Below are 24,993 nucleotides of genomic sequence, written 5' to 3'. Positions count from 1 at the left end.
AACTCTAAATCGACTTTGGCATTATAATATAACCCATCCACATCCAACAGGGATTAGCAAACACTGGCTCTACTACTGTAGTTAGGATGGACACTTGGGTAATGCTCTGCAGTCCAATAGGTATCAATTCACACCAGAGAATTAGCAGCACTCACTAGTAGATGCAAACTTTATTTCAGCATACAACGCAGAGTCTTACAGGACAGCCGTTTGGTGAACTATTGCTATCACCCGGCTCACAATACTCGTTATGCAGCTGGTGCATCTTAGCTCTCGTAGAACAGAAGTGGGCTGTATGAGGTTGATAGAACATGGATCAAACGTTGCTTAAATTCCTAGGCTTGGAGACCATTACGAAATGGAGATGATCGTCAAAAAGCCTTGCTGAGGAAGGAAACAAGCTGGATCATACGTACTGAAGCACTGGGACCGCTAGGCCTAAGTGATAAAGATGATCTAAGTGTTTTTTTCTCACATTATTTGGTTATATATGTAAACAAACTGTACTTATATGATGTCTTGTGGTGGGTCATTTACACATGCTGAGCACTGCTGATGTATTTTAAAGAAAGTTTGCATCTATTGGTAAGTTCCATTGATTCTCTGTTTTGAATTGATAATAATCTAAGCATTTTGTGCAAAGCGGAAATAAATTATACACTTGTTTTCACTGGCTATATTTAGACGTACTGTATAAAGAGATTGCTATATAGCACTATTGTAAAGTAAAATACCACTAACGTAAAATACCGAGTAGTTACTTGATGACAGAGCTGAACATACATTCTCTAAAGTCTAACTAGTCAACAATCCAGGCAGCTACACTGTACAGATGGCATTATCACTAATGGGCTCTTATAGCTTTATTGACACACAGTAGTGAGGGTAATAAACTTATACTACTACATTCATTACAGAAAAACCTATGAGGTCACTTACTAGTGTTTAACATGGGTTGACACTGAGTAAATGGAGTTTTACATATACAAGAATAGTATGTATTACCTGAGTGTAAAGTTCATGTAACTTGGGTTCCAGATATAATGAACGAGGATTTGAAAACTTGGAAAACACTCCTAAATGGGCAACAAGTTGCCTACAAAATAATTAAAACAGAGGAAAAATGTATTAAATTCCATAAAGTCAGCAGATTATCATATTTTTTAGACTATAAAAACCACATCAAACTGGAGGGCACAAGAAAGTGTGGTCATCAGGGTATATTTTGCTGCCTGGTGTTGAAAGGTGTTCAAGAGCTGCTGCTTCTTGACAATATGCTATACTAATGTAGGAGTCTGTTGGCACATTGCACCTAATCTACGTTAAAGGGGTAGTCTCTATTCAAACAGTTAGGCTGCATTCACACGGAACATGGACGTGGAGGGCCTGTAACAGAGTACTTCCCCGCACAGGCAGCATTTCTGATATGATGCTGGGAGCGGAGGAACTGTATGAATATGTGCCACGCTGTAATGACAGAGCTGCGCGGCTGCTTCATTGCAATGCAGCGCATACTCATACAGTTCCCCCGCTCCCAGCATCATATCCGGCTATGCTGTCCGTGTGGGGGAGGAAAATCTGTTGTGAAAGCAGCCATATTCCCTATCCACAGGAAAAGCTATAACTAGAGGATTGGCTGGAGTCTGACTGCTGGGACTCATCAATCCTGAGAATGAACAGCAGCAGCTCAGCATGCTACAATGTAAAGAAGCCCCATAGAGAATGAGCAATGTGTTCCAATCATTCAGGGGCACAATCCTCCTGCTGTCTTTGGACCTGATAGTTATCCCGTATCCTGTTGAAAGGGGGTATCGTTGTGAAATTAGAGTATCCTTTTATTAATCATTTACACATTGCTTATCTGAAAAGTTATAGTATGCCAATTCGCAGCTATTGTACCAAAGCATAATGTTTTTTTACTGTGCCAGACTAAAACATCTGTTGGCCCTATTAACTTCATAGTAGACGTTAGGAGATTCTTAGAATGCTGCATGATGCCATTTCTGTTATTTGTCCTATAAGGCTGGGTTCACACTACGTATATTTCAGTCAGTATTGTGGTCCTCATATTGCAACCAAAACCAGGAGGGGATTGAAAACACAGAAAGGCTCTGTTCACACAATGTTGAAATTGAGTGGATGGCCGTCATTTAATGGCAAATATTTGCGTTATTTTAAAACAACGGCTGTTATATTGAAATACTGGCAGTTATTTACTGTTATATGGCGGCCATCCACTTAATTTCACCATTGTGTGAACAGAGCCCGTGTTTTCAATCCACTCCTGGTTGAGGTTACAATATGAGGACCACAATACTGATTGAAATATACTGTGTGTGAACCCAGCCTAAATGTATGAATAAATGGAAGCAGTCAGCTCTATATCATGCCCACAGCCCAAATGTCATAGCAGTGGTGCTGAGCTGCAGCAGGTACACCTACTCCCTTCCGGCCCAGTGTGACTGATGTACAGAGTTTGGACATATGTGGTGCTGATTGTGGAAGAAAGATGCCATGCTTTTCAATAGGGCATGTCCCTAAACAGTATGACAACCAATCAGCGAAAGACGACTGTGTAGGGACACGCATAAGTAACGAGAATAGTGCCTAGCTGTCAATTTATTCATACATTTCCAGGATGAATAACAGAGAAACTACCCAATATAAAAGTCTAAAGAAATGTATATAAATGTTAGAAAAGTTAACAAGTATTCTTCACTTAATACTGATGGCCTACCATTTGAGTGGGACTAGAATGGAGTGCCAGACCCAACAAACCACATCAAACAATGACACAAGCGCTGGACCCCCATGATAACACGTAGATGTCCTATCTCATAGAAAGGCCATTTAAGGGTGCCTTCACATTCCTTCTCATTCTGTACGGGTTTACATACTCACAATGGATCTGGATTGGTTAAAACATTACCGGTCTCCGGCTCTGGCTCCCTTAAATGCTGCTCAGCCAATTGGTGCACTGTCCCTCCGCAGCCACTGATTGGCTGAGCGGGATGTCGAGTACCCGGGAGCCACAGAAGCAGGCCGGAGCTCAGGACGGTAATGTATTAACCTAACAGCGGTGGGTTAAGGGGGACGGGGCTTTACATACTCACAGTGGAATTAAAAATATGCTGCGAGTATATAAACCCATACAGAATGCCAGGACACCGGATCGCAGTGGATTTCTCAGCATGAAATCTGCTGCGATCCGGTATGTGTGAACCCACCCTTAAGGTGTTATAAGGAAAACATGTTGCTATCATAGAAAGGGTATAAGGGTAAATTTTCTACAGCTTAGGTCTATGTGATCATCTGTAATGTTCAATATGCATAATGAGTTAATGCCTTAAGCACAGAACTAACCTAAAACTGCTCATACGGAAAATGCTAATAGGAATGTTTTTTACACTCTGTAACTTAAATCAGATAACTAACCTAAAAGGGCTGTAAGTTAATGAAGCTTTGAGAGGAGGGAGAAAAGTTTGAAAACAGTTACTCAACTCAGGATGCTGAACCCTGCTACATGTCTTACTAACTAAGGCATGTCCAACATGGCTAAAATTTGTGACAATTTGTATAAGGAAGCTTCACAGATTCCCATGCACAAATCAACGTGTTTGTGTGTGGAAATCCTGCTCCCAATAAATTGAGTGGAAATCCTGCTTCCTGGGTAATACAGCCGAGGACTGCATGGAAAACATGGATACAGCAATAGGCTTTATCCATGTTTTCCAAGCAGTTCTCGGGCTGCATCCACCTTCTCCAGGCAATACAGGATATATTGAACAATACAGGATACATTGAACATAAAAACATAGAAGAGTGTCTGCAGAAAAAGACCACTGGGTCCATCTAGTCTTCCCTTTTAGTCTGCCCTTTCTTATTATCTTAGGATAGATATATGGTTATCCCAGGCATGTTTAAATTCTGTTATTGTAGATTTACCTACAGTTTGTTCCATTATGTTTTTCTGATCTTTCCTCCAACAAACCTCTCAATGTGTCCTCTTGTGTCCTGTTTTTGAGTTCAGTTATTTTTTTTTAACACTTCCCTCCTGAACCTTATTTAGTATTTTAACATACTAAAAGGCTTTGATCATGTCGCCCCTTTCCCTTTTTTTTCTCTTATCTATATCAATTCAAATCGTTAAGTCTTTCCTGAAATGTTTTATGCCTCGCACCTCTTCCGCCATTTAAAAAAAATCTTTAAATACTATTTAATGCTAAGTGCATTGGAAACAACTCACTTTGAGGCAGCTCTTCTGGTTTTCTTTGCCTGTGATCCAGTATTGTCAATCTCCTCAAAATCGGTGTTAGCTGCTTCTTCCATTGCTTCATCTTCAGCAATGTCTCCACCCCCTGTACTGTCCTTTACTTTATCTAACTTCCGAAGGTCTTGAGAAGGAGCCACTAACAAGTCTGCTGGATAATATTCATTGCTAAAAAAGAAAATATGGCAATAAAGATACAATTAAAAAATATTACCAACATTAAAATAATGTTTCTCGTGCGTCTTATTGGGGGACACAGATACCATGGGTATAGGCTGCTGCCACTAGGAGGCGCTGACACTAAGAGAAACAAAGGAAGTGACTCCTCCTGAGCAGGATATACCCGCCCACAGGCACTGAGCTAAACCAGTTTAGCTTAGTGTCGGTAGGAGGCAGACACAGGTCTGGGTTCCCCAGACCAGTTTCTTCCTTTATGTTTAGTTAGTTGGTTTTTCTTTTTCCTTCTAGGTCCTATGGATTCTTGGGCACGGTGGGTAATCTAGACCCACCCAGATCCCCTCACTATGCGACCAGGGAACAGACCATAAATGTAAATGGGCTGTCACCCCTCGGTCGCCACCGGCCGGCAACGTGACACCAGGGCCCCAGATCAGTCAATCTGGTCGCCTTTCTGCGGACTCTGTATCCGCACAGCCCCTTCCCGCCTCGCCCCCCAAAGCTTGGCGCGTTAAGGTGAGGCACCCACCGGCTGAAGACGACAATGGTGAGTATGTGCTCCTATGCGGTAAGTATATTCCCCCTGCCCACCCTCCCAGGCCGCCATTTTACTCCACATTGGCAGCTCTCCCTTTCCAGTCACTTGCAGCCCTCCCCAGGCAGATACTCCTCTCCCCTCAGTCGGTAGCAGGCCAGCCCTCTCCACCATTTTATTCTTATTAGTGTCTCTCTCCGGGTGCCATGGGGCGCACTGTGAGGGATGTTCCTCCCCTGACTGGGTGCTGCGCAGCTTCCCGCACTTTTCCTTTCATGTGGCTCTAGAGACCATACTAAAGGATGCTCCGCCCCTTTTCCCTAAGCCCCGCCCCTTACCGAGTGCCGCGGCATCCCGCCCTTTTTTCCCTATATTGTGGCTCTCCAGAGTACACACAGGGCTACCTCCGCCCCCTCCCGATATGCCCCGCCCCCTTTCGGGCGCTGCGCGGCCCGCCTCATTTCTACTTATGTTTGGCTCTCACTGGAGCCTGCTCTGAGGATGCCCCGCCTTATATAGGCCCCGCCCCTTCCGGGTGCCGCACTGCCCGGAGAATTGCGCCTTTTTTCAACTGTGGAGCCTGCACTGGAATGCTCCGCCCCCTCCCGGTAGGCCCCGCCCCCTTCGGGAGTCGGGTGGGCCGCAGCATCCCACCTTAATCTTACCTGTGGCTCTCGGTGGAGCCTTCACAGTAAGATGCTCCGCCCCCTCCGGTAGGCCCCGCCCCTTTTCGGGTGCAGCGCGGACCGTGGCATCCCCCCTTTTGGCTCTCTCCAGAGCCTGCACTGAGGGATGCTGCTTCCCCCTCCCCCTGCCATGTGTGTGTATGTGTGTGGTCTCCTGATGGAGCTACCACACACTGCCCTTCTATTCCAGCAGCCTGGGACACAATGCATCTCTCCTGCCACCTACTGGTGGAAGTGTGTTACTACACCATTACATATATGAGAATGGCTTGCATCATGTTTTATTATGGCCAATGTTCCATATAATGTTCCAGCAACCCTTGGTCTGCAGATCCAGCATTTTTGGTGCTGGTTGACCCCTCTGTGTCAGATTATATATATATATATATATATATATATATATAAGATTACATTAATACTTATAGACAGACACTCTGGTTCCCCTTCAACCACATACGCACAGACACATTCCCCATCACCATACAGTGTTTCTGTGCCCTCAGATCCTTCTGCTCCATGGTGTCACAAGTAGGACACTGCACCAGACACGTTACTTGCTACTAGACGGAGTTTACTGTGCTCTGAGCAGAACCCTCTGCTACATGGTGTCACGAGAAGTTCATGGAACCAGACACATTACCCGCTATCCAGGCGGTGTATCTGTACTCTGAGAACCCTCTGCTACATGGTGTCACGAGAAGTACATGGAACCAGACACGTTACCCGCTATCCAGGCGGTGTATCAGTGCTCTGAGCAGAACCCTCTGCTACATGGTGTCACGAGAAGTACATGGAACCAGACATGTTACACCCTATCTAGGTGGTGTATCTGTGCTCTGAGCAGAACCCTCTGCTACCTGGTGTCACGAGCAGGACACGGAACCAGACACATTACCTGTTTCCAAACAGTGTATCTGTGCTCTGAGCAGAACCCTCTGCTACACAGTGTCACGAGGAGTACATAAACCCAGACACGTTACACGTTATCAGGGCGGTGTATGTGCTCTGAGCAGAACCCTCTGCTACACAGTGTCACGGTAAGTACATGGAACCAGACACGTTACCTGTTTCCAGACAGAGTATCTCTGCTCTGAGCAGAACCCTCTGCTATACAGTGTCACGGTGAGGACACGGAACCAGACACGTTACCTGTTTCCAGACAGTGTATCTGTGCTCTGAGCAGAACCCTCTGCTACACAGTGTCACGGTAAGTACACGGAACCAGACATGTTACTCGCTGACAAACGATCTTTGAGCAGAACACTCTGCTACATGGTTTCACAAGCAGGACATGAGACCAGACACATTACCGTTCCTAAGGGGACTACTGTGTTCTCGAGGCAGAATCCTTTGCTAAATGGTGTCGCAAGCAGGACATGGAACCAGACACATTACCTATTACTATGCTGTGTTCCTGGGCTCTCACAACAGAACAGTCTGCTACATGGTTTGTCAGACAGGTTATGGGACCAGACTCATCACCCATTGCCAGTCGTTGTTCCGGTGTTACTCAGAGCTTCCAGTCCTGTCACTCACATCACCCATTAGCGGGCGGTGCTTCAGACCTGCCTCTCATCTTCATGACATAGATACCTTTACTACATGATGTCACGGACATAGAACTGGACATGTTACCCCCTCCCAGGTGGTGGTACAAGGTTATTCAGAGCTCTGCCCTCTGCTGCACGATATGGCTCCAACTACATTACCTGTAGTTCGGCGTGCACAGATTGTGGTATTCTGTTACACAATGTAATACACCACCTTCAGGTCTGCTCACTATCCTGGTGATGCTGGGCAGTTCTCGTATCCAGTCCTCATTTACATAGGGACACAGTCCTGTTCTTCCCTGCTCCCAGAGCACACACTGTAGGCTTCTGTTTACAGGTCTGACCAGGCACGTTACCTGCTTCCAGTCCAGGTATTTGTATCTCTTGAATGCTGGTCCTCTGTTACTTACTGCTTGCAGCTAGTCTGCTCGTGTTACCCTGTATATTACCTTTCATCCTCGTAGGACTTCCATGATCTGTGCCTGTCACTTCAGGGGATCATCATAGGGTAACTTGTTACTACACCATGTTGTCTTCTATATGTTTCCACTAACAAGTCGTATTACCTGCTCTCAGGCAGTGTAACCTTGTTGTATTCCTCTTGGGCTGTATCCTTTCTAAAGCCCAAGCATCCTGCTACGTGTCCCACTACACAAGGTACAGGACCCCTCATTTTACCTGCCCCCGGACTGTTGGACTCTCATACAGGGTGGTTCTTTCTGGTCCTCTGAGTGGCCGGCAGCATACAGATCCGGTCACTTTCATCCTGGTACTGTCAGGGTGGTTCTTCTGTCCTTGGTCTGGGCATAACTACCATGTTCTGGCATTTGTCTCGCTGGCTGTTCCCCAGTAGTATGGCTTGTATTGCTTAGGCCGTCCCCTCTTTGATCTGGGTGAAGTGAGGCCTCTCGGCTCCTCAGGTAAAACAGTAAAGGGTTTCTTTTACCCCTGGTGTGTGTATGACATCAATTGCCTACATGTCTATCACAGTGCTACTTTAGGACTTCTCCTTCTGCATCTGCCTATGGCCAACATGGCAAGTATTTAGTCTTCTCTCTTAGGCAGCTGCAGTCTCACAGGGTGAGGATTTCCTGTTTACTGCCTGTACGGTTTCTCTACCGTCCTAAGCATAGGTGTATGGTCTCTTCGTGGTCTAGCTTCTCCAGGTGTCCTTGCTTGGCCATACGGACTATGAAGCATTGTTCTCAGTTTAGGGTTTTGCAGTGCTCCCGCTTAAACCATTACTCCTTCTCCCTGGAGTAATGCACTGTTGTGCATGACCCCCCCCCCCTATCCTGGGTTTGGTTTTTTACCACTCAGTCAGAAGATCTTCAAGCAGCCCTTCCCTTCTCCAGGAGGATGGAATATTTAGTATAAGTATCCTCCAGACGACTGTTATTCCGTAATTGCTTCTTCCGACAGGCGGGTGTGGGTTTCCGACCCTCACTGGCCTCTATGAGCACTCCTGCTTGACTTCCTTGTCCTTGGTCTTCTTGTTGACCGGCCATGCTCTCCAGACGGGGCTCCCAGTCCCCCTCCCTTATCTTGTCTCCCATGTGGATTCCTTGAGAACTTATTCCCTTAAAGGTTTCCTCTCCTTGGAAACAGGGTTATTCACTGGCCCATGTCTGGCCCTACCTTTTATCGTCTCCAAACCTATCGCATTCTGGCAGGACTTACATTTGCTGTTCTGCTCTTACCAAGCAAAGTCTCCGCTCACCCCTTTGAGGCGTTGGTTTCTGGATCTAGTCTAAATATGGACTCTAGTCTATGTATTACCTGTTGTGCCCATTGTCCTGTGACAACTCCCATGCCCATCAGCCTTACCTTGACCTCCCTTCACAGTTTTCTTCTGGGACTCCAGGCTCTCGAGTACCTCTAGGCTTCTTGGAGCAGAGTGTTTTATATGATCGACCTCCCTTCTAAGGCTCTAACAGCCCATGGAGTTGTTTTTTCCCCGGCTTACCAGCTTTTCTCTGCTCCTCTTTTCTGTTGGGCACTGCGGGATACCAGGTACTACTGTACTCCTTCCAGGACAACTTACTCAAGATTCTGATCGCGGTTTTTCCTTCCTCCAGCTCCTTCCTTCCCTGGACTGCTTTATGCTTGGACAGCTTTATTCTTCTTATTAACATGTGTTTCTCAGATGGGATAACTCATATCATAGGCCATGGCTTCTCTTGTGCTCAAGTTTTGTCTTCTCAGTGAAGACTGTACTCCTAGGCCTATGGAGTTTCCAGCCTGGCCATTCTTGCCAGCTCCATAGTCAAGGACGCAGCTTCTCCTGCATCTCATGTGGCACCTTCTATGAGAGACGCTCAGTCCACACTCCTTTATTTGACGCCTTAGACCTCTATGTGCCATGAAACATTTTCCAGTCTCTCCCGTCTTGGTTGTATTTGCCTTTTATTCTGTTTTACCTCAGAGTAAGTCCCTGCTGCCTGTGGTCACCCACTTGGCTGGGCGTCTGCTTTTTTCCCCCACATCTAGCCTACTAGTTCTGTTGGACTCAATGTTACATCATGTCGCTGGCTTCCAGGATGGACACAACCCACTCTTGTCTGCTGTGCAGCACATTGCTCCAGGGAATAGACACTCTTTTTTTCCTTTGCTGCGGACCTGTAGGGGTTTTCTCTGATGCATTCAGCATCATCCCTTGCTCTCTTCCTAGTTGATGGTTGTGTTGGTGCTATTCTGTGCCTTCTCGCCAAGCGCTCTTGTCTAGCGGTTATCTTTCCCACCCCATGGACTGCTTTTGGACGTCCCATGGTATCTGTGTCCCCCAATAAGACGCACGAGAAAAGAGGATTTTTTACTCACCGTAAAATCTCTTTCTCGTAGTCTTCATTGGGGGACACAGCACCCACCCATTTTCTTTTGGGTTTTTCCTCGGTATGGTAGTTTTCTCCGTTTTGGTGTTATTCCTACTTTACCTGTTCTTGACTTCTCCTACTGCTCTGGTACAAACTGGTTTAGCTCAGTGCCTGTGGGCGGGTATATCCTGCTCAGGAGGAGTCACTTCCTTTGTTTCTCTTAGTGTCAGCGCCTCCTAGTGGCAGCAGCCTATACCCATGGTATCTGTGTCCCCCAATGAAGACTACGAGAAAGAGATTTTACGGTGAGTAAAAAATCCTCTTATTGTTATACTGTTTTAGAAATCAGCATTATAAATGGAATACAGAAGTAACACAATATTAGCTGTCACTGGAATACAATTAGGTTTTTTAAGCTGCCATCACATCAGAGGTGGATTTAAAAGAAATTGGAAATATACAGAAACATACTGTTCCATCCTGCTGGATACATTGTAGCTTTGGCACAAAATATGCAGCAAAAAACAGCAGTGGCATTTTAGAAAAAACAAACTTGTGTGATACCACCCTGGGGGGGATTGCACACATAGCGGAAGCTAGAAGTGGTTTTAGAGGGAATAAGAAATTTACAGAAAGGATTTTTGCTAATTCTTGCATGATGCACTGGTTTTAGTTCAAAAAACGAAATCACTGCTTTTAGCTTTTAATATTGATATACTAATCAATGTAACAATCCCATTAATTCTTCAAACGAGCAGAAAAGTGATTAAAAAAAAAGTTGTAAAATGAAATGTTACTACCTTATAAATCTCAGAAGAAGAGGAGAAAGTTCTCTAGATCGTGGTTCCACCCTGTCAGGGAAGAATGACATAGCTTTCCAAAGAAGAAACCGAAAATTGGTATAATCCGTCCTCTCTTTTACATCTATTCTACGTTTCCGCATATCACCATATAGAACTCCAATTTCTCCTGCATAAAAGCCAGGGAAATCCTTTGCCTCATTGCACGAGGACTCGTCATTTTGCTCATCTTGTAGTTCTCTTTCTGTATGAAAAAAAAATATCAAGACATGTAACAAACAGTTACAAGACTTAAAAAAAGGGATATAAATGCGCAGAACATTGGGGCATGTTGGTGTACACTCGGGCATGGTCAGCTCTGATTGGACAGTGTGAGACACACACCCATCTGGTAAAACCCAGTTGGCTATTTAGTTTTGCATTTTTTACTAAGAATAAAAAGGAAATGGGACAACGCAGTGCTATAAGAAGAGATGGAGAATACAAAGATTCACTAAAATACACCCACCAGGAGAGGCTACAGGCTCTCTTTAAAAGCACAATTTTACTGTGTTTTATCATGGCACTGCATTAAAGGGGGTTTTCCCGGTATAATACATTGCGTAAAAAAAAAGAAAATGTCATGAACCCCTGAAAGCGCAGCTCCAATGTCTCCCAGTCCCTGCTGCTCTGCCTCCAATGATGTTTGGTTTGTACCCACTCAGTCATTCATTGGTTGCAGCAGTGACTGAGCATGCATTTACAGCACAATGTCATCACAAACTGTCAAAGGGGAAGGGAGAGGGCTGGGGAACATCAAAATGGCAGCTGCAGGGATCATAACAAGTGAGTATGCTTTTTTTAGTGCCCCAATGCATTTTAAAACATTTCTTTTGCCCAGAATCTGTCACCACCAACCCACCCTCCTCACCCTTGCTGTGGCCATTCCCAGTATATTACATGCCAGGAGTAGCCCAACTAGCGTTATTGTCAAAAATACCAAAATCAAAGAAATGGGATACATCAAAACCAGTATCAGTATAAAAAAAAAACAGATCAGGCATACAGAAGATATGCTACTGCTAAAGGGGTTATCCAGGTTTAGGAAAACATAGCTGCTTTCTTCCGGAAACAGCACCACTTTTGTCCTCAGTTTGGGTGGGGTTCTGCAACTCGGTTCCATTAAAGTGAATGGAGCTTAACTGCAATATCACATATAACCTGAGTACAGGGATGGTGCTGTTTTTGCAAGAAAGATGCTATGTTTTTCTAAACCTGGATAGTTTCTTTAAGAGAACCTTACCATGGATGTTAAGTCAAGCACAGCACATTATTGACTCGGTATGGTGGCATTCATTTTGTGAACACAGCATATCTTGAAGAAAAGGATGTTAAATTATAACTACCAAGAGTACATTACCTGCGTGAGTAGCAGACTTTTCCAAATGCTCATAAAACACCTTCCAGAAAGTCTTGTTTTCCATCTCATTTGCATGAGAACTGTGAAGTAGTAAAAAGATTAGAGTTTTACTTTAGGACCAAAGACATTGAATGTATCTGATACTGTCCAATTGACTGATGTTTATCAATAACTTCACTGGGTGAACCATTTACTACACAATGTGACATTAACAGAGCATCTTTCATCCACGTATCTATGATGTCACCCTGCTATCCTGTACAATTCTTGCATAAGCTACTTCCTCCCACATATGTAATACTTTGTGAAACTGCTCATGAGTACTCACACTAACTACTGTGGTTACTACTAGTCAGATGTAGGCCTATTGGATGACCCAATTCTCGCTGTACACAAGCAATAATGCCTGTACATTGGCACTTGTTTACAGAGCCTGTTACAAGGCTTGAGCTGAGGAGAGCTGTATGATCAATTGCTGGATCATTTGTGGGGCCCTCCATTACCAATACTTGTGTGCCGCAAGTCCTCTATTACACAGGGATGTGTGTGGCCCAATAAACCCCCCCCCACACACACACACACACACGTAACAGGGCCCCTATGCTAGCCTAGTGTATGCTGTTTCACAGAACACCTTTTTTTTTTTTCACCAACAACATTTACTCACACAATAAGCTCAATCACAGGGTCCCAGAGAGGGCTGAAGTTCACATAAAGCATCGCCACTAAATATCTCAATGGTACCTTAAAACAAAACAAAGCAATAGAGTGAGGAAGAAAGACATTTGAGAGGGTGAAAACTACAATAGAAAATTGTACATTAAGAGACGTAAAGTCTGCAGTAAAAAAACAAAAACAAACCACAGCAGACATGAATAATACAGCAAAAAAAGGAACACATAACTAACCTCCTGAAAATCTTCCTTCATTGTTGCCTGTACAATATCATGCCTAAGCTTCCTAAGATGTAACAATTTTTCTCGATAACCATGGACAGTAGCCGGAACAAGCTCAGCTTGCAGAAGAACAGAGAAAACTGAGAAGTTTTCCCCTTCTCTGGGTTCCTAGAAAGCAGACAGGTACTGGTTAGCCCGCTTCTAATGATAAACCTGCAAAATAGTCTCTGAAAGATCCACTTACCTCCAGACTTGTGGGTGGTTGACTACAAAAGTGATTTAAAATCCGTATGGTCAGCAGACGCACCTACATAAGAATGGAAACAGTTTAATGATACAAGCAGTGTCATTGAAATTATACAGCTGGCTAGTAAAAAAAAATATATACGTGTTATAAATACACTCACTTATTACTGGGTCTCCCCAAATTTTTTTGAATATGTCAATGTTTCTGCACTTAAAGAGAACCTACCAAGTGCTCAGGGTGAGGAATACAGCTGTTCTCCTCTGCTCTAAAGGAAAAGTCCGGCGAAAGATTTTAATCAAGTATTGTATTGTCCCCCAAAAGTTATACAAATCACCAATATACACATAAAGTGCTTTTTTCCCTGCACTTACTACTGCATCAAGGCTTTACTTCCTGGATAAAATGGTGATGTCACGACCCGACTCCCAGAGCTGGGCGGGCTGTGGCTGCTTGTATGTTTTTTACTGTGGGTGTGCTGTATTATAGTCCAAAATAAAATATTCCACTCATATATACAGGCACTGCAACTAGGGCAAATAACTCAACTCAAACAATCAATCATTGAGGGTGCTGGGCGTCAGGGACACAATAAAGAATCATTGTTTGGGAGAAAAAAAAAAAAAAAAAAAAAAGAGATCTAGATTTAAAGGGGTAGTGCGGCGGTAAAGAATTATTCACAGACTAACACACATTACAAAGTTATACAACTTTGTAATGTATGTTATGTCTGTGAATGGCCCCCTTCCCCGTGTCCCACCACCCCCACCCGTGTACCCGGAAGTGTGGTGCGCTATATTGACCTGTCACGTGCCGACACCAGTCTCTGATCTTCAGCGAGTGACGTCTTCTTCGGGTGGCCGATGAACAGCTCCGACTGTCCCGAATGCCGGCCGTCCTCTGCAGCGTCATCCGATGCTCAGCATAACTGTGCTCAGCCAATCGCGGCTGAGCAGCTGATGACGCGGCCGCATCATCAGCCGCGATTGGCTGAGCATAACTGTGCTCAGCACAGTTGTGACACGGGGGAGGGGCGGCAGCGACTCGGCCGTCCGTCCGAAGATGACGATTGGCACAAGATGGCGGACGGCCCTCGACACGGATCAGGTAATGTATAACGCACCAACACTTCCGGGTACACAGGCGGGGGTGGTGGAACACGGGGAACGGGGCGATTCACAGACATAACATACATTACAAAGTTGTATAACTTTGTAATGTGTGTTATTCTGTGAATAATTTCTGAGCGCCGCACTGCCCCTTTAAGGCCCTATTCATGGCCTAATCTACAGAAGGATGAGAACACCGACCTGTCAGGTCAGTGTTTGCTTCCTCCTCATTTAGATCGGGTGGTTCATAGAACAGAGAAGCATTCTGCTGCAGCCGCTCCTGTTGCACGAAGCAATGGCCAGCAGACTGACACTATTGTCATTGTGTATTTAGAACATCCTGAAAGACAACGATCAGTTGACATCCTGTTGCCTGCACTCCACCCATGTCCCAAGGGTGCTTTAAAAGAGATCATTTGGCTCCTATCTGGCCAGTTGTAGGCTTAGGAGAGGCAATTGCTAGTGTGAAAATGCTAGAGTAGGGACCATGTCTCTTAGGACACCTTAACGTTGGTGACATGGTACACTCTGTTTGATCAAATAGTTTGCCAAGAGCCTCACTTTTTAATATCTACAGAGCAGGTGTTTATCGTGTGTACACTGGGAGGAGTATATACGGTAAGCCCTTGCAACTGTGGGTTGCTGCTGCACCTTCTGTTTTTTTGTATGTACTTAAGCCACAAGCAGCGTGCAACCTGCAGTGTGAACACAGATGTGCTGCCAATTTTTCCTTTTTTTCAGACATCGTGCACATTGGCTGATCATTGTCTTTCAAAATGAGTTATTACACAAAGCGATTATCGGGCAACGGCCAATAATCGACCAACTATGGCCGACAATCGATTCATGTAATAGGACCCATAGTTGGTGTTATGTGTAACAATACCTTTGATGAGTTGCTAGATAAATTAAATTGTAACTTGGTAAAAATCTCCATCTGGATGTCATGGGAAAGTTGCTCTTGGCAGCCGCAAAAAACTAGTCTAGTGAAGTAAAGATCAGCCAGCAATAATGCACATGGATCAGAGGGAGCAGACCTATAAAAGGAAATAATCAGCGTAGATTAGACAATTACACAAATAGACAATTACATTCTAGTTAAATCTAAAATGCTCAATGAACATTTCATAAACTTTTTAAAGGTCATAGGAATGGGTGGGAATGCGGGTGTGAAGACCCACACCTATCACTAAAACAAAGCGATAAATCATTGTTTACTTACTTTGTTTCTAAAGCCCCTTTTATATGGGTTGATTATCAGCAATAAGCTTTTCTAGAACGTCTCAAGTAAAAGTAATAGTGATCAGCTGAAGAGTGTGAAGACATCCCCACATTGGCTGATCGCATCTTTTGTGTGGCACTAAAAATCTATCACTACTGGCCACACATCTTCCTGTGTAAATAGCATTATATTTACATAGACGCATGAATGAGGCACTGATTCATGCAGCCCGGGGCGCGATTAATCTTGCCTTATGAAGGCACTGCAAGCTATGGTCAATCGGATCAGTACTCGTTTGTGGCCACAGCATATTAGTAATTGATGGGAGTCCTACAGAGATCAAAATTTCTGACACGTCACTGTGAAATAAAATTTATGAAATTACCATCACACTTTAACTGGCTTATATAATTAGGTGTATGGTCTGGAACCAGGTATTGGCCTGAATGCTCATGCATATTAATGGAATGGTGAATCAAGGGCTACAAATTAGAACTGGGTGTAACTTTCCACTTAGTGTTGCTCAAAAGTATCAACTTATTAACCCTTTAAGGACATGGCCCATTTTCGTTTTTACGTTTTCGGTTTTTCCTCCTTGTGTTTAAAAGGTCATAGCACTTGCATTTTTCCACCTAGAAACCCCCATGACCCCTTATTTTTTGCGTCACTAATTGTACTTTGCAATTACAGGCTGAATTTTTGCATAAAGTACACTGCGAAACCAGAAAAAAATTCGAAGTGTGGTGAAATTGAAAAAAAAAACGCATTTCTTTTATTTGGGGGAAATGTGTTTTTACGCCATTCACCCTGGGGTAAAACTGACTTGTTATGCATGTTCCTCAAGTCGTTACGATTAAAACGATATATAACATGTATAACTTATATTGTATCTGATGGCCTGTAAAAAATTCAAACCGTTGTTAACCAATATACGTTCCTTAAAATCGCTCCATTCCCAGGCTTATAGCGCTTTTATCCTTTGGTCTATGGGGCTGTGCGAGGTGTCATTTTTTGCGCCATGATTTGATCTTTCTATCGGTACCTTGATTGCCCATATACGTCTTTTTGATCGCTTTTTATTACATTTTTTCTGGATTTGATGCGACCAAAAATGCGCAATTTTGCACTTTGGGATTTTTTTGCGCTGACGCCGTTTACCGTACAAGATCAGGAATGTGATTAATTAATAGTTCGGGCGATTACGCACGCGGCGATAGCAAACATGTTTATTTATTTATTTATTTGTTTACTTTTATTTAAAACCTGGGAAAAGGGGGGTGATTCAGACTTTTATTAGGGGAGGGGGCTTTTTACTATTAACAACACTTTTTTTTTTTTTTTTACACATATACTAGAAGCCCCCATGGGGGACTTCTAGTATATACACTGTGATCTCTCATTGAGATCTCTGCAGCATAGATATGCTGCAGAGATCCATGAGATCGGCACTCGTTTGCTTTCGGCTGCTGCAGCCGGAAGTAAACGAGTGCCGAGCCGAGGACGGCGCCATCTTGGACGCGTCCCCGGCCGGCATCAGTAACGGAGATCGCTCCTCCGGGACAAGGTCCCGGAGGAGCGATCTCCCCCACTAGACACCAGGGAAACGTTGCCTCCGGTAATCGGAGGCAGCTGTCAACTTTGACAGCTGCCTCCGATTAGCTAATTAGCGGGCACGGCGATCAGACCGTGCCCGCTAATAGCGGCGGTCCCGGGCTACACGCGGCACCCGGGATCGCGGCACTTCAAAGCGGGGCCGCCGCGCGGCCCCGCTTTGAAGTGCAAGTGAGGACATAGGACGTACCGGTACGTCCTATGTCCTTAAGAGGTTAAAGGGGTTATCCAGAGCAACAAAAACATGGCCACTTTCTTCCAGGGACAGCACCGCTCTTGTCTCCAGTTTGGGTGTGGTTTGCCACTTAGTTCCATTGAAGTGAATGGTGCTTAATTGCAAGAGTCGTGTTGTCTCTGGAAACAAGTGGCCATGTTTTTGTAGCACAGGACAACCCTTTTAACCCCTTGCCTCCGCAGCCTGTTTTGGCCTTAATGACCAGGCTCATTTTTCAAAATCTGACCTGTCTCACTTTATGCGCTTATAGCTCAGTGATGCTTTAACGTATGGTAGCGATTCTGAGATTGTTTTTTTGTCACATATGGCACTTTATATTAGTGTCAAAATTTGGTCACTACTTTGTGTGTTTTTTGTGAAAAACATCAAAATATCATGAAAAATTTGAAAATTTTGCATTTTATGAACTTCTGAAATTCTCTGCTTCTAAAAAAGGAAGTCATAGCACATAAATTAGTTACTAAATCACATTACCAATATGTCCTCTTTATTCTGGCATAATTTGGGAAACATATTTTACTTTTTTAGACTCTTATGGGGCTTAGAAATTTATTAGCAAATTATCACATTTTGTGAAAGTTTCCAAAACTGATTTTTTTTTAGGGACCAGTTCTTTTTTTAAGTTGATTTAGGAGGCTTGTATGCTGTAAAACCCCATAAGTGACCCCATTTTGGAAACTAGACACCTTAAAGAATTAATCTAGGGGTATAATGAGCATTTTAACCCTACAGGGGCTGGAGGAAAGTATTCACAATTAGGCCTTAAAGAAATCGAAAATTTTAATTTTCCAATAATATATATGTTTAGATTAAAGTTTCTCCTTTCCAAAAGGAACATGAGAGAATCTGCACCCCACAATTTGTAACACAGGTTCTCTTGAGTACAACGGTACCCCATATGTGGGCGTAAACCACTGTATGGGCACACAGCGGGGCTCAGAAGGGAAGGAGCGCCAATTAGCATTTTCAGTGCAGATTTTGCTGAAGAAGTTTCTGAGCGCCAGGTGCGTTTGCAGCGCCCCTGTAGTGCCCGTAGAAGAGAACCCCCCCAAAAGTCACCCCATTTTGGAAAGTACACCCCTCAAAGAATTCATCTTGGGGTGTGGTGACCATTTTGACCCCACAGGTATTAGAGGAAAGTATTTAAAATTAGACATTAAAAATGAAAAACTCGAATTTTTCCAATAATATGTTCGTTTAGTTTAAAATTTCTCAATTTCACAAGGAACATGAGAGAATCCGCACCCCAAAATTTGTAACGCAGGTTCTCCTGAGTACAACGGTACCCCATATGGGGGCATAAACCACTGTATGGGCACACAGGAGGGCTCAGAAGGAAGGGAGCGCCAATTAGCATTTTCAGTTCAGATTTTGCTGAAGAAGTTTCTGAGCCCCAGGTGCGTTTGCAGTGTCCCTGTAGTGTCCGCAGAAGAGAACCCCCCCATAAGTCACCCCATTTTGGAAAGTGCACCCCTCAAAGAATTCATCTTGGGGTGTGGTGACCATTTTGACCCCACAGGTATTAGAGGAAAGTATTCAAAATAAGACCGTAAAATTGAAAAACTTGAATTTTTCCAATAATATGTTTGTTTAGTTTGAAATTTCTCAATTTCACGAGGAACAGGAGAGAAGCTGCATGCCCAAATCTGTAACGCAGGTTCCCCTGAGTAGAACGGTACCCCATATGTGGGCATAAACCACTGTATGGGCACCCAGCCGGGCTCAGAAGGGAAGGAGCGCCAATTAGCATTTTCAGTGCAGATTTTTCCGAAGAAGTTTCTGAGCGCCAGGTGCGTTTGCAGAGCCCCTGTAGTGTCAGCAGAAGAGAACCCCCCCAAAAGTCACCCCATTTAGGAAAGTACACCGTTCAAAGAATTCATCTTGGGGTGCAGTGAGCGGTTTGACCCCACAGGTATTAGAGGAAAGTATTCAAAATAAGACAGTAAAAATGAAAAACTCGAATTTTTCCAATATATGTTCGTTTAGTTTAAAATTTCTCAATTTCACGAGGAATGGGAGAAAAAATGTACCCCAAAATCTGTAACGCAGGTTCTCCTGAGTACAACGGTACCCCATATGTGGGCATAAACCACTGTATGGGCACACAGCAGGGCTCAGAAGGAAGGGAGCGCCAATTTGCTGGAGCAAAACCGCAGCTAGTAATGGTTATTAGAATAGCGCAGTTACTAAAATACAAAAAAAAATGAGATTACAGGTAATGTGGGGTGGTTACGGATAATCTGTGGTGGTTACGGGCAACCTGCGGTGGTTACGGGCAACGAGGGGTGGTAACGGGCAACGTGGGGTGGTAACGGGCAACGTGGGGTGGTTACGGATAAACTGAAGTGCTTATAGGTAATCTGGGATGGGAACCTGTAACGTGCGGTGGTCGGGGGCAACATGCGGTGGTCGGGGGCAACGTGCGGTGGTCGGGGGCAACGTGCGGTGGTCGGGGGCAACGTGCGGTGGTCGGGGGCAACGTGCGGTGGTCGGGGGCAACGTGCGGTGGTCGGGGGCAACGTGCGGTGGTCGGGGGCAACGTGCGGTGGTCGGGGGCAACGTGCGGTGGTCGGGGGCAACGTGCGGTGGTCGGGGGCAACGTGCGGTGGTCGGGGGCAACGTGCGGTGGTCGGGGGCAACGTGCGGTGGTCGGGGGCAACGTGCGGTGGTCGGGGGCAACGTGCGGTGGTCGGAGGCAACGTGCGGTGGTCAGAGGCAACGTGAGGTGGTCGGGGGCAACGTGCGGTGGTCGGGGGCAACGTGCGGTGGTCGGGGGCAACGTGCGGTGGTCGGGGGCAACGTGCGGTGGTCGGGGGCAACGTGCGGTGGTCGGGGGCAACGTGCGGTGGTCGGGGGCAACGTGCGGTGGTCGGGGGCAACGTGCGGTGGTCGGGGGCAACGTGCGGTGGTCGGGGGCAACGTGCGGTGGTCGGGGGCAACGTGCGGTGGTCGGGGGCAACGTGCGGTGGTCGGGGGCAACGTGCGGTGGTCGGGGGCAACGTGCGGTGGTCGGGGGCAACGTGCGGTGGTCGGGGGCAACGTGCGGTGGTCGGGGGCAACGTGCGGTGGTCGGGGGCAACGTGTGGTGGTCTGCGGTGGTTACGGGCAACATGGGGTGGTTACAGACAATCTGGGGTGGTTACGGATAAACGGAAGTGCTTATAGGTAATCAGGGGTGGGTACATGTAATTTTGGGTGGTTACGGCAATCTGGAGGGGGTCACTGGCAACGTGTGTGAGTTAGAGGCAACGTGCAGTGGTTAGAGGCAACGTGCGGTGGTTACGTGCAATATGCGGGGTTACGGGCAATCGGGGCTGATTACGGACCATCTGGAGGGGCTCACTGGCAATTTGGGGTGGTTACAGGCAACGTGCGGTGGTTATGGGCAACGTGCGGTGGTTAGTGGCAACGTGCGGTGGTTATGGGCAGCGTGCGGTGGTTATGGGCAACGTGCGGTGGTTATGGGCAACGTGCGGTGGTTAGTGGCAACGTGCGGTGGTTAGTGGCAACGTGCGGTGGTTAGTGGCAACGAGCGGTGGTTATGGGCAACGTGCGGTGGTTATGGGCAACGTGTGGTGGTTAGTGGCAACGTGCGGTGGTTATGGGCAACATGCGGTGGTTATAGGCAACATGCGGTGGTTATAGGCAATGTCCGGTGGTTATAGGCAACGTGCGGTGGTTAGTGGCAACGTGCGGTGGTTAGTGGCAACGTGCGGTGGTTATGGGCAACGTGCGGTGGTTAGTGGAAACGTGCGGTGGTTATGGGCAGCGTGCGGTGGTTATGGGCAACGTGTGGTGGTTAGAGGCAACGTGCGGTGGTTAGTGGCAACGTGCGGTGGTTACTGGCAACGTGCGGTGGTTAGTGGCAACGTGCGGTGGTTATGGGCAACGTGCGGTGGTTAGTGGCAACGTGTGGTGGTTAGTGGCAACATGCGGTGGTTATAGGCAACATGCGGTGGTTATAGGCAACGTCCGGTGGTTAGTGGCAACGTGCGGTGGTTAGTGGCAACGTGCGGTGGTTAGTGGCAACGTGCGGTGGTTAGTGGCAACGTGCGGTGGTTAGTGGCAACGTCCGGTGGTTATGGGCAGCGTGCGGTGGTTAGTGGCAACGTGCGGTGGTTAGTGGCAACGTGCGGTGGTTAGTGGCAACGTGCGGTGGTTAGTGGCAACGTGCGGTGGTTAGTGGCAACGTGCGGTGGTTAGTGGCAACGTCCGGTGGTTATGGGCAGCGTGCGGTGGTTAGTGGCAACGTGCGGTGGTTAGTGGCAACGTGCGGTGGTTAGTGGCAACGTGCGGTGGTTAGTGGCAACGTGCGGTGGTTAGTGGCAACGTGCGGTGGTTAGTGGCAACGTGCGGTGGTTAGTGGCAACGTGCGGTGGTTAGTGGCAACGTGCGGTGGTTAGTGGCAACGTGCGGTGGTTATGGGCAGCGTGCTGTGGTTATGGGCAACGTGCGGTGGTTATGGGCAGCGTGCTGTGGTTATGGGCAACGTGCGGTGGTTATAGGCAACGTGCGGTGATTACGGGCAATCTGGGGTGGATACGGGCAATCTGGGGCGGATATGGGCAACCTGCGGTGGTTACGGGTAATTTGGGAGTAAACTGCAATTATTACTATAATAAAGTGTGTTTTATTTTTTTGTATGTTTGTCACTTTTTGTACTTTATACATTAATTTTCACTGTATTACTATGATTACTGTGATATTTTCTATCACAGTAATCATAGTTCAGTGACAGAGACCAAATTGGTCTCTGTCACTTTAAATTTTCAGAGCTAACTGCTTCTGGAGCGCATGCGCACTTCAGAATCAGCCTGGACGTCGAGGAGGACGGAGCTCCGTGGATCAGGTAACGTATGTGGGGAAGGGGGGGTGACTGGGGGACGGGGGTGAGGGGCGACTTGGGGGGGGGCACGGTGACACTTTTTATCCCCTGTCACCAATGATTTATGGTGACAGGGGATAAAAAGTGCTGATCAGCACTGGGAACAGGCGATCGGCGGTATATAGTATATACCGCCGATCGCCTGCTCCGGGACCACACGGGGGGGTCCCCGATCACTGCCCCATGCTCTCCGCTACCTCCGGTGGCGGAGAGCATGGGGCTTTGATCACTTATTCATTTCCATCCCTGCGAACAAACATCGTTTGTTAGCAGGGATGGGGGCGGCCATCTTGGATCTGATGGCCGCCCGGGTAGGGTGATCGGGGGGCTGATCTGGGGTCTGAGGGGACATTTTTCATCTCCCCCCACCGTGGATTCACGGTGGGGGGAGATGAAAACTATCGGCGGCGCCGGTAATGCCCGGTACCGGCGGATCACCGCTAAAGAGGTAGTAGCGGCGATCCGCCGGTATCGGAGGACGAGGGGAGGGGGCCGGGGGACACACTGTTAGTGGCGGTGGGGGGAGGCAGCGTTCTACAGCCTCCCCCCGCCGCCCGATCGGCGGGGGACACTGAATCTCCCCATAGACGCTGCGGTCGCATTGACCGCGGCGTTTATGGGGTTAACTGCCCGGGGGGGAGCGCGGCTCCCCTCCGGGCAGTGGCAGCAGGAGGATGCTGTGTGACACAGCCTCCTCCTGCTGCCCGATCTCACCCAGGGACAGAGGGGGGAGGCAGGGAAAGCATGACGTCCAGGGACGTCATGATGCATTCTGCCACTGCTTTTCATGACGTCCCTGGACGTCATATTGGGGGAAGGGGTTAAACCAACTAATTTGTGGGGAAAAAAAGACCCGATTGATCATTTTAGCACAAAAAAAAAAAAAAAAAATGCCATACAGGCCAAAGACAAAAGACAGCTCAGTCATAACACAAATATACTATTAGAATTCCTACTATCCTGGGATAAGTTGTAACATCTAAAATTTTGAAGGAAAAACAAAAAACAGTGTAAGTCTCACACATGCCGCAACTGCGCAAATGCACAAATATCAAACTTTTAATAACATAATGGTAACTGTGTGCTTACAGATTTCTGAGACTTACAGTAATAAGCTTTTTACTTGTTCCACGGGCAGCACCTGCAGAATCTCAGCAGAGTCATCCAGACTGAGCAGAGTAGTCACAGCTTGGCAAGCTACACAAAGGACATCTAGAAGACAGAAAATGTTTGCAGCTCAGCCTATAAGTAACACACCTTCACCACGACTAGTTATCAGTGGTCATAGCATCCAGATGTTTCCAAAGGACATGAAATCACTATGAAAGTTAATATGGGAGGCCTGCAGTAACTGAATGACTTGGCCACATGAAACCGTAGCAATTATGACTAGTGTGGACAATGTCACTGAGCCTTCATGTATAGAAGTTCTGCTTGAAATATGTATAGAAAAAGATAAAAGTAGAAGTAAAAACTACCCTTTTTTCATTACTCTGCAAGTTTCTGCTAACCTGGGTACATGTGCAGTTCTTAGATAAACAAATAAAGGGGTATTTTCATTTGGGTAAGTTATCCCCTATCCACAGAGTAAGGGATGGATGTGGGTCCAACCAATGGAACCCCTGCCAATCCTCAGAACAGAGCAAACCTGCAGCCCTGATAAATGGATGTTCGACCACAGCTCAACTCATTCTTCATGGGCTTTCCAAATGTTGCTAAAGGCAACTGAAGTTGAAAAACTATCTAAGACCCATATATGTAGTGCCCAGCATGTAGGCCAATTTAGTGCATTTATGATGGTTAATCTGTGTTTATGTTTCTAGGCTTTACTTACCTTGTGCAAACTGTGTTTGATTCATCAAAGAAAAAACATTTGTTATAAACTGAGATAAAATGGGAAGAATTCTGTCCTTTGCCAAGGACCTGCAAAAAAGCAAAGGAAACAAAAGAAAAAAGAAACTTGTATGATTAACAGTTTAGGTTTGAAAATAAATTTGCATGTAGCTTTTTTAGGGTATAAACCCACACACCGAATATGCAGCGTATTTACTGCTGCGATACGCAGCAAACTCGCAGCAGATTAGATCTAAATAACTGAACACAGCATCAAATCTGTACCAACAAATCTGCTGCGTATTTGTTGCATATCTGCTGCGTATACGGTGTGTGGGTTTGTACCCTTATGCTATTTTAAAAATATTGAGTACATTTTCATATTATGTATACCTTAGATGAGGAAGAACAACCAGAGCTGACCAACAATAGGAAAGTTCACGGACATCCTCATGTGAAGACAGTGTCACCAAAGATAAAACGTAGTCTAGCACTGGGGATTGCTGGCTGTCACCACTTTTCAGCTTTGCACTAAAAGGAAAACAGTTGGTTAAGGGCATTTCTAAACAACCCCCTTTACACTTAGATGGGTATTTATATCTTAAAGAGAAACACTGGACCCAATATAAAAATCCAGGGCAGCAGGGCATCAAGTAACAAACATTTTATGTATGTCATCTTAGGAGATTAAACGAAACACTTGGATAAAGGGTGCAAGCCAAATTTAT

At 46.0% G+C, this 24,993-nt stretch overlaps 1 protein-coding gene across 1 annotated transcript in view; it reads right to left on the bottom strand.

Annotated features, from left to right (window-relative positions):
- UTP20 (UTP20 small subunit processome component) overlaps positions 1-24,993 on the bottom strand; it is a 103,124-nt gene that overhangs the window by 49,016 nt on the left and 29,115 nt on the right. Inside the window, exons 13-23 of the mRNA XM_069973244.1 lie at positions 24,659-24,796; positions 24,267-24,355; positions 23,539-23,644; positions 15,366-15,516; positions 13,371-13,433; positions 13,139-13,294; positions 12,898-12,974; positions 12,231-12,310; positions 10,832-11,075; positions 4,247-4,438; positions 1,006-1,096 (exon numbers count right to left, since the gene is read on the bottom strand). Coding sequence (XP_069829345.1) covers positions 1,006-1,096; positions 4,247-4,438; positions 10,832-11,075; positions 12,231-12,310; positions 12,898-12,974; positions 13,139-13,294; positions 13,371-13,433; positions 15,366-15,516; positions 23,539-23,644; positions 24,267-24,355; positions 24,659-24,796 — 1,387 coding nt within the window. The remainder of the gene's footprint in view (positions 1-1,005; positions 1,097-4,246; positions 4,439-10,831; positions 11,076-12,230; positions 12,311-12,897; positions 12,975-13,138; positions 13,295-13,370; positions 13,434-15,365; positions 15,517-23,538; positions 23,645-24,266; positions 24,356-24,658; positions 24,797-24,993) is intronic.

The sequence above is a fragment of the Dendropsophus ebraccatus genome, chromosome 1 (genome assembly GCF_027789765.1).
Source record: "Dendropsophus ebraccatus isolate aDenEbr1 chromosome 1, aDenEbr1.pat, whole genome shotgun sequence".
NCBI lineage: Eukaryota > Metazoa > Chordata > Amphibia > Anura > Hylidae > Dendropsophus > Dendropsophus ebraccatus.
This window is presented reverse-complemented; position numbering and strand designations above follow the sequence as displayed.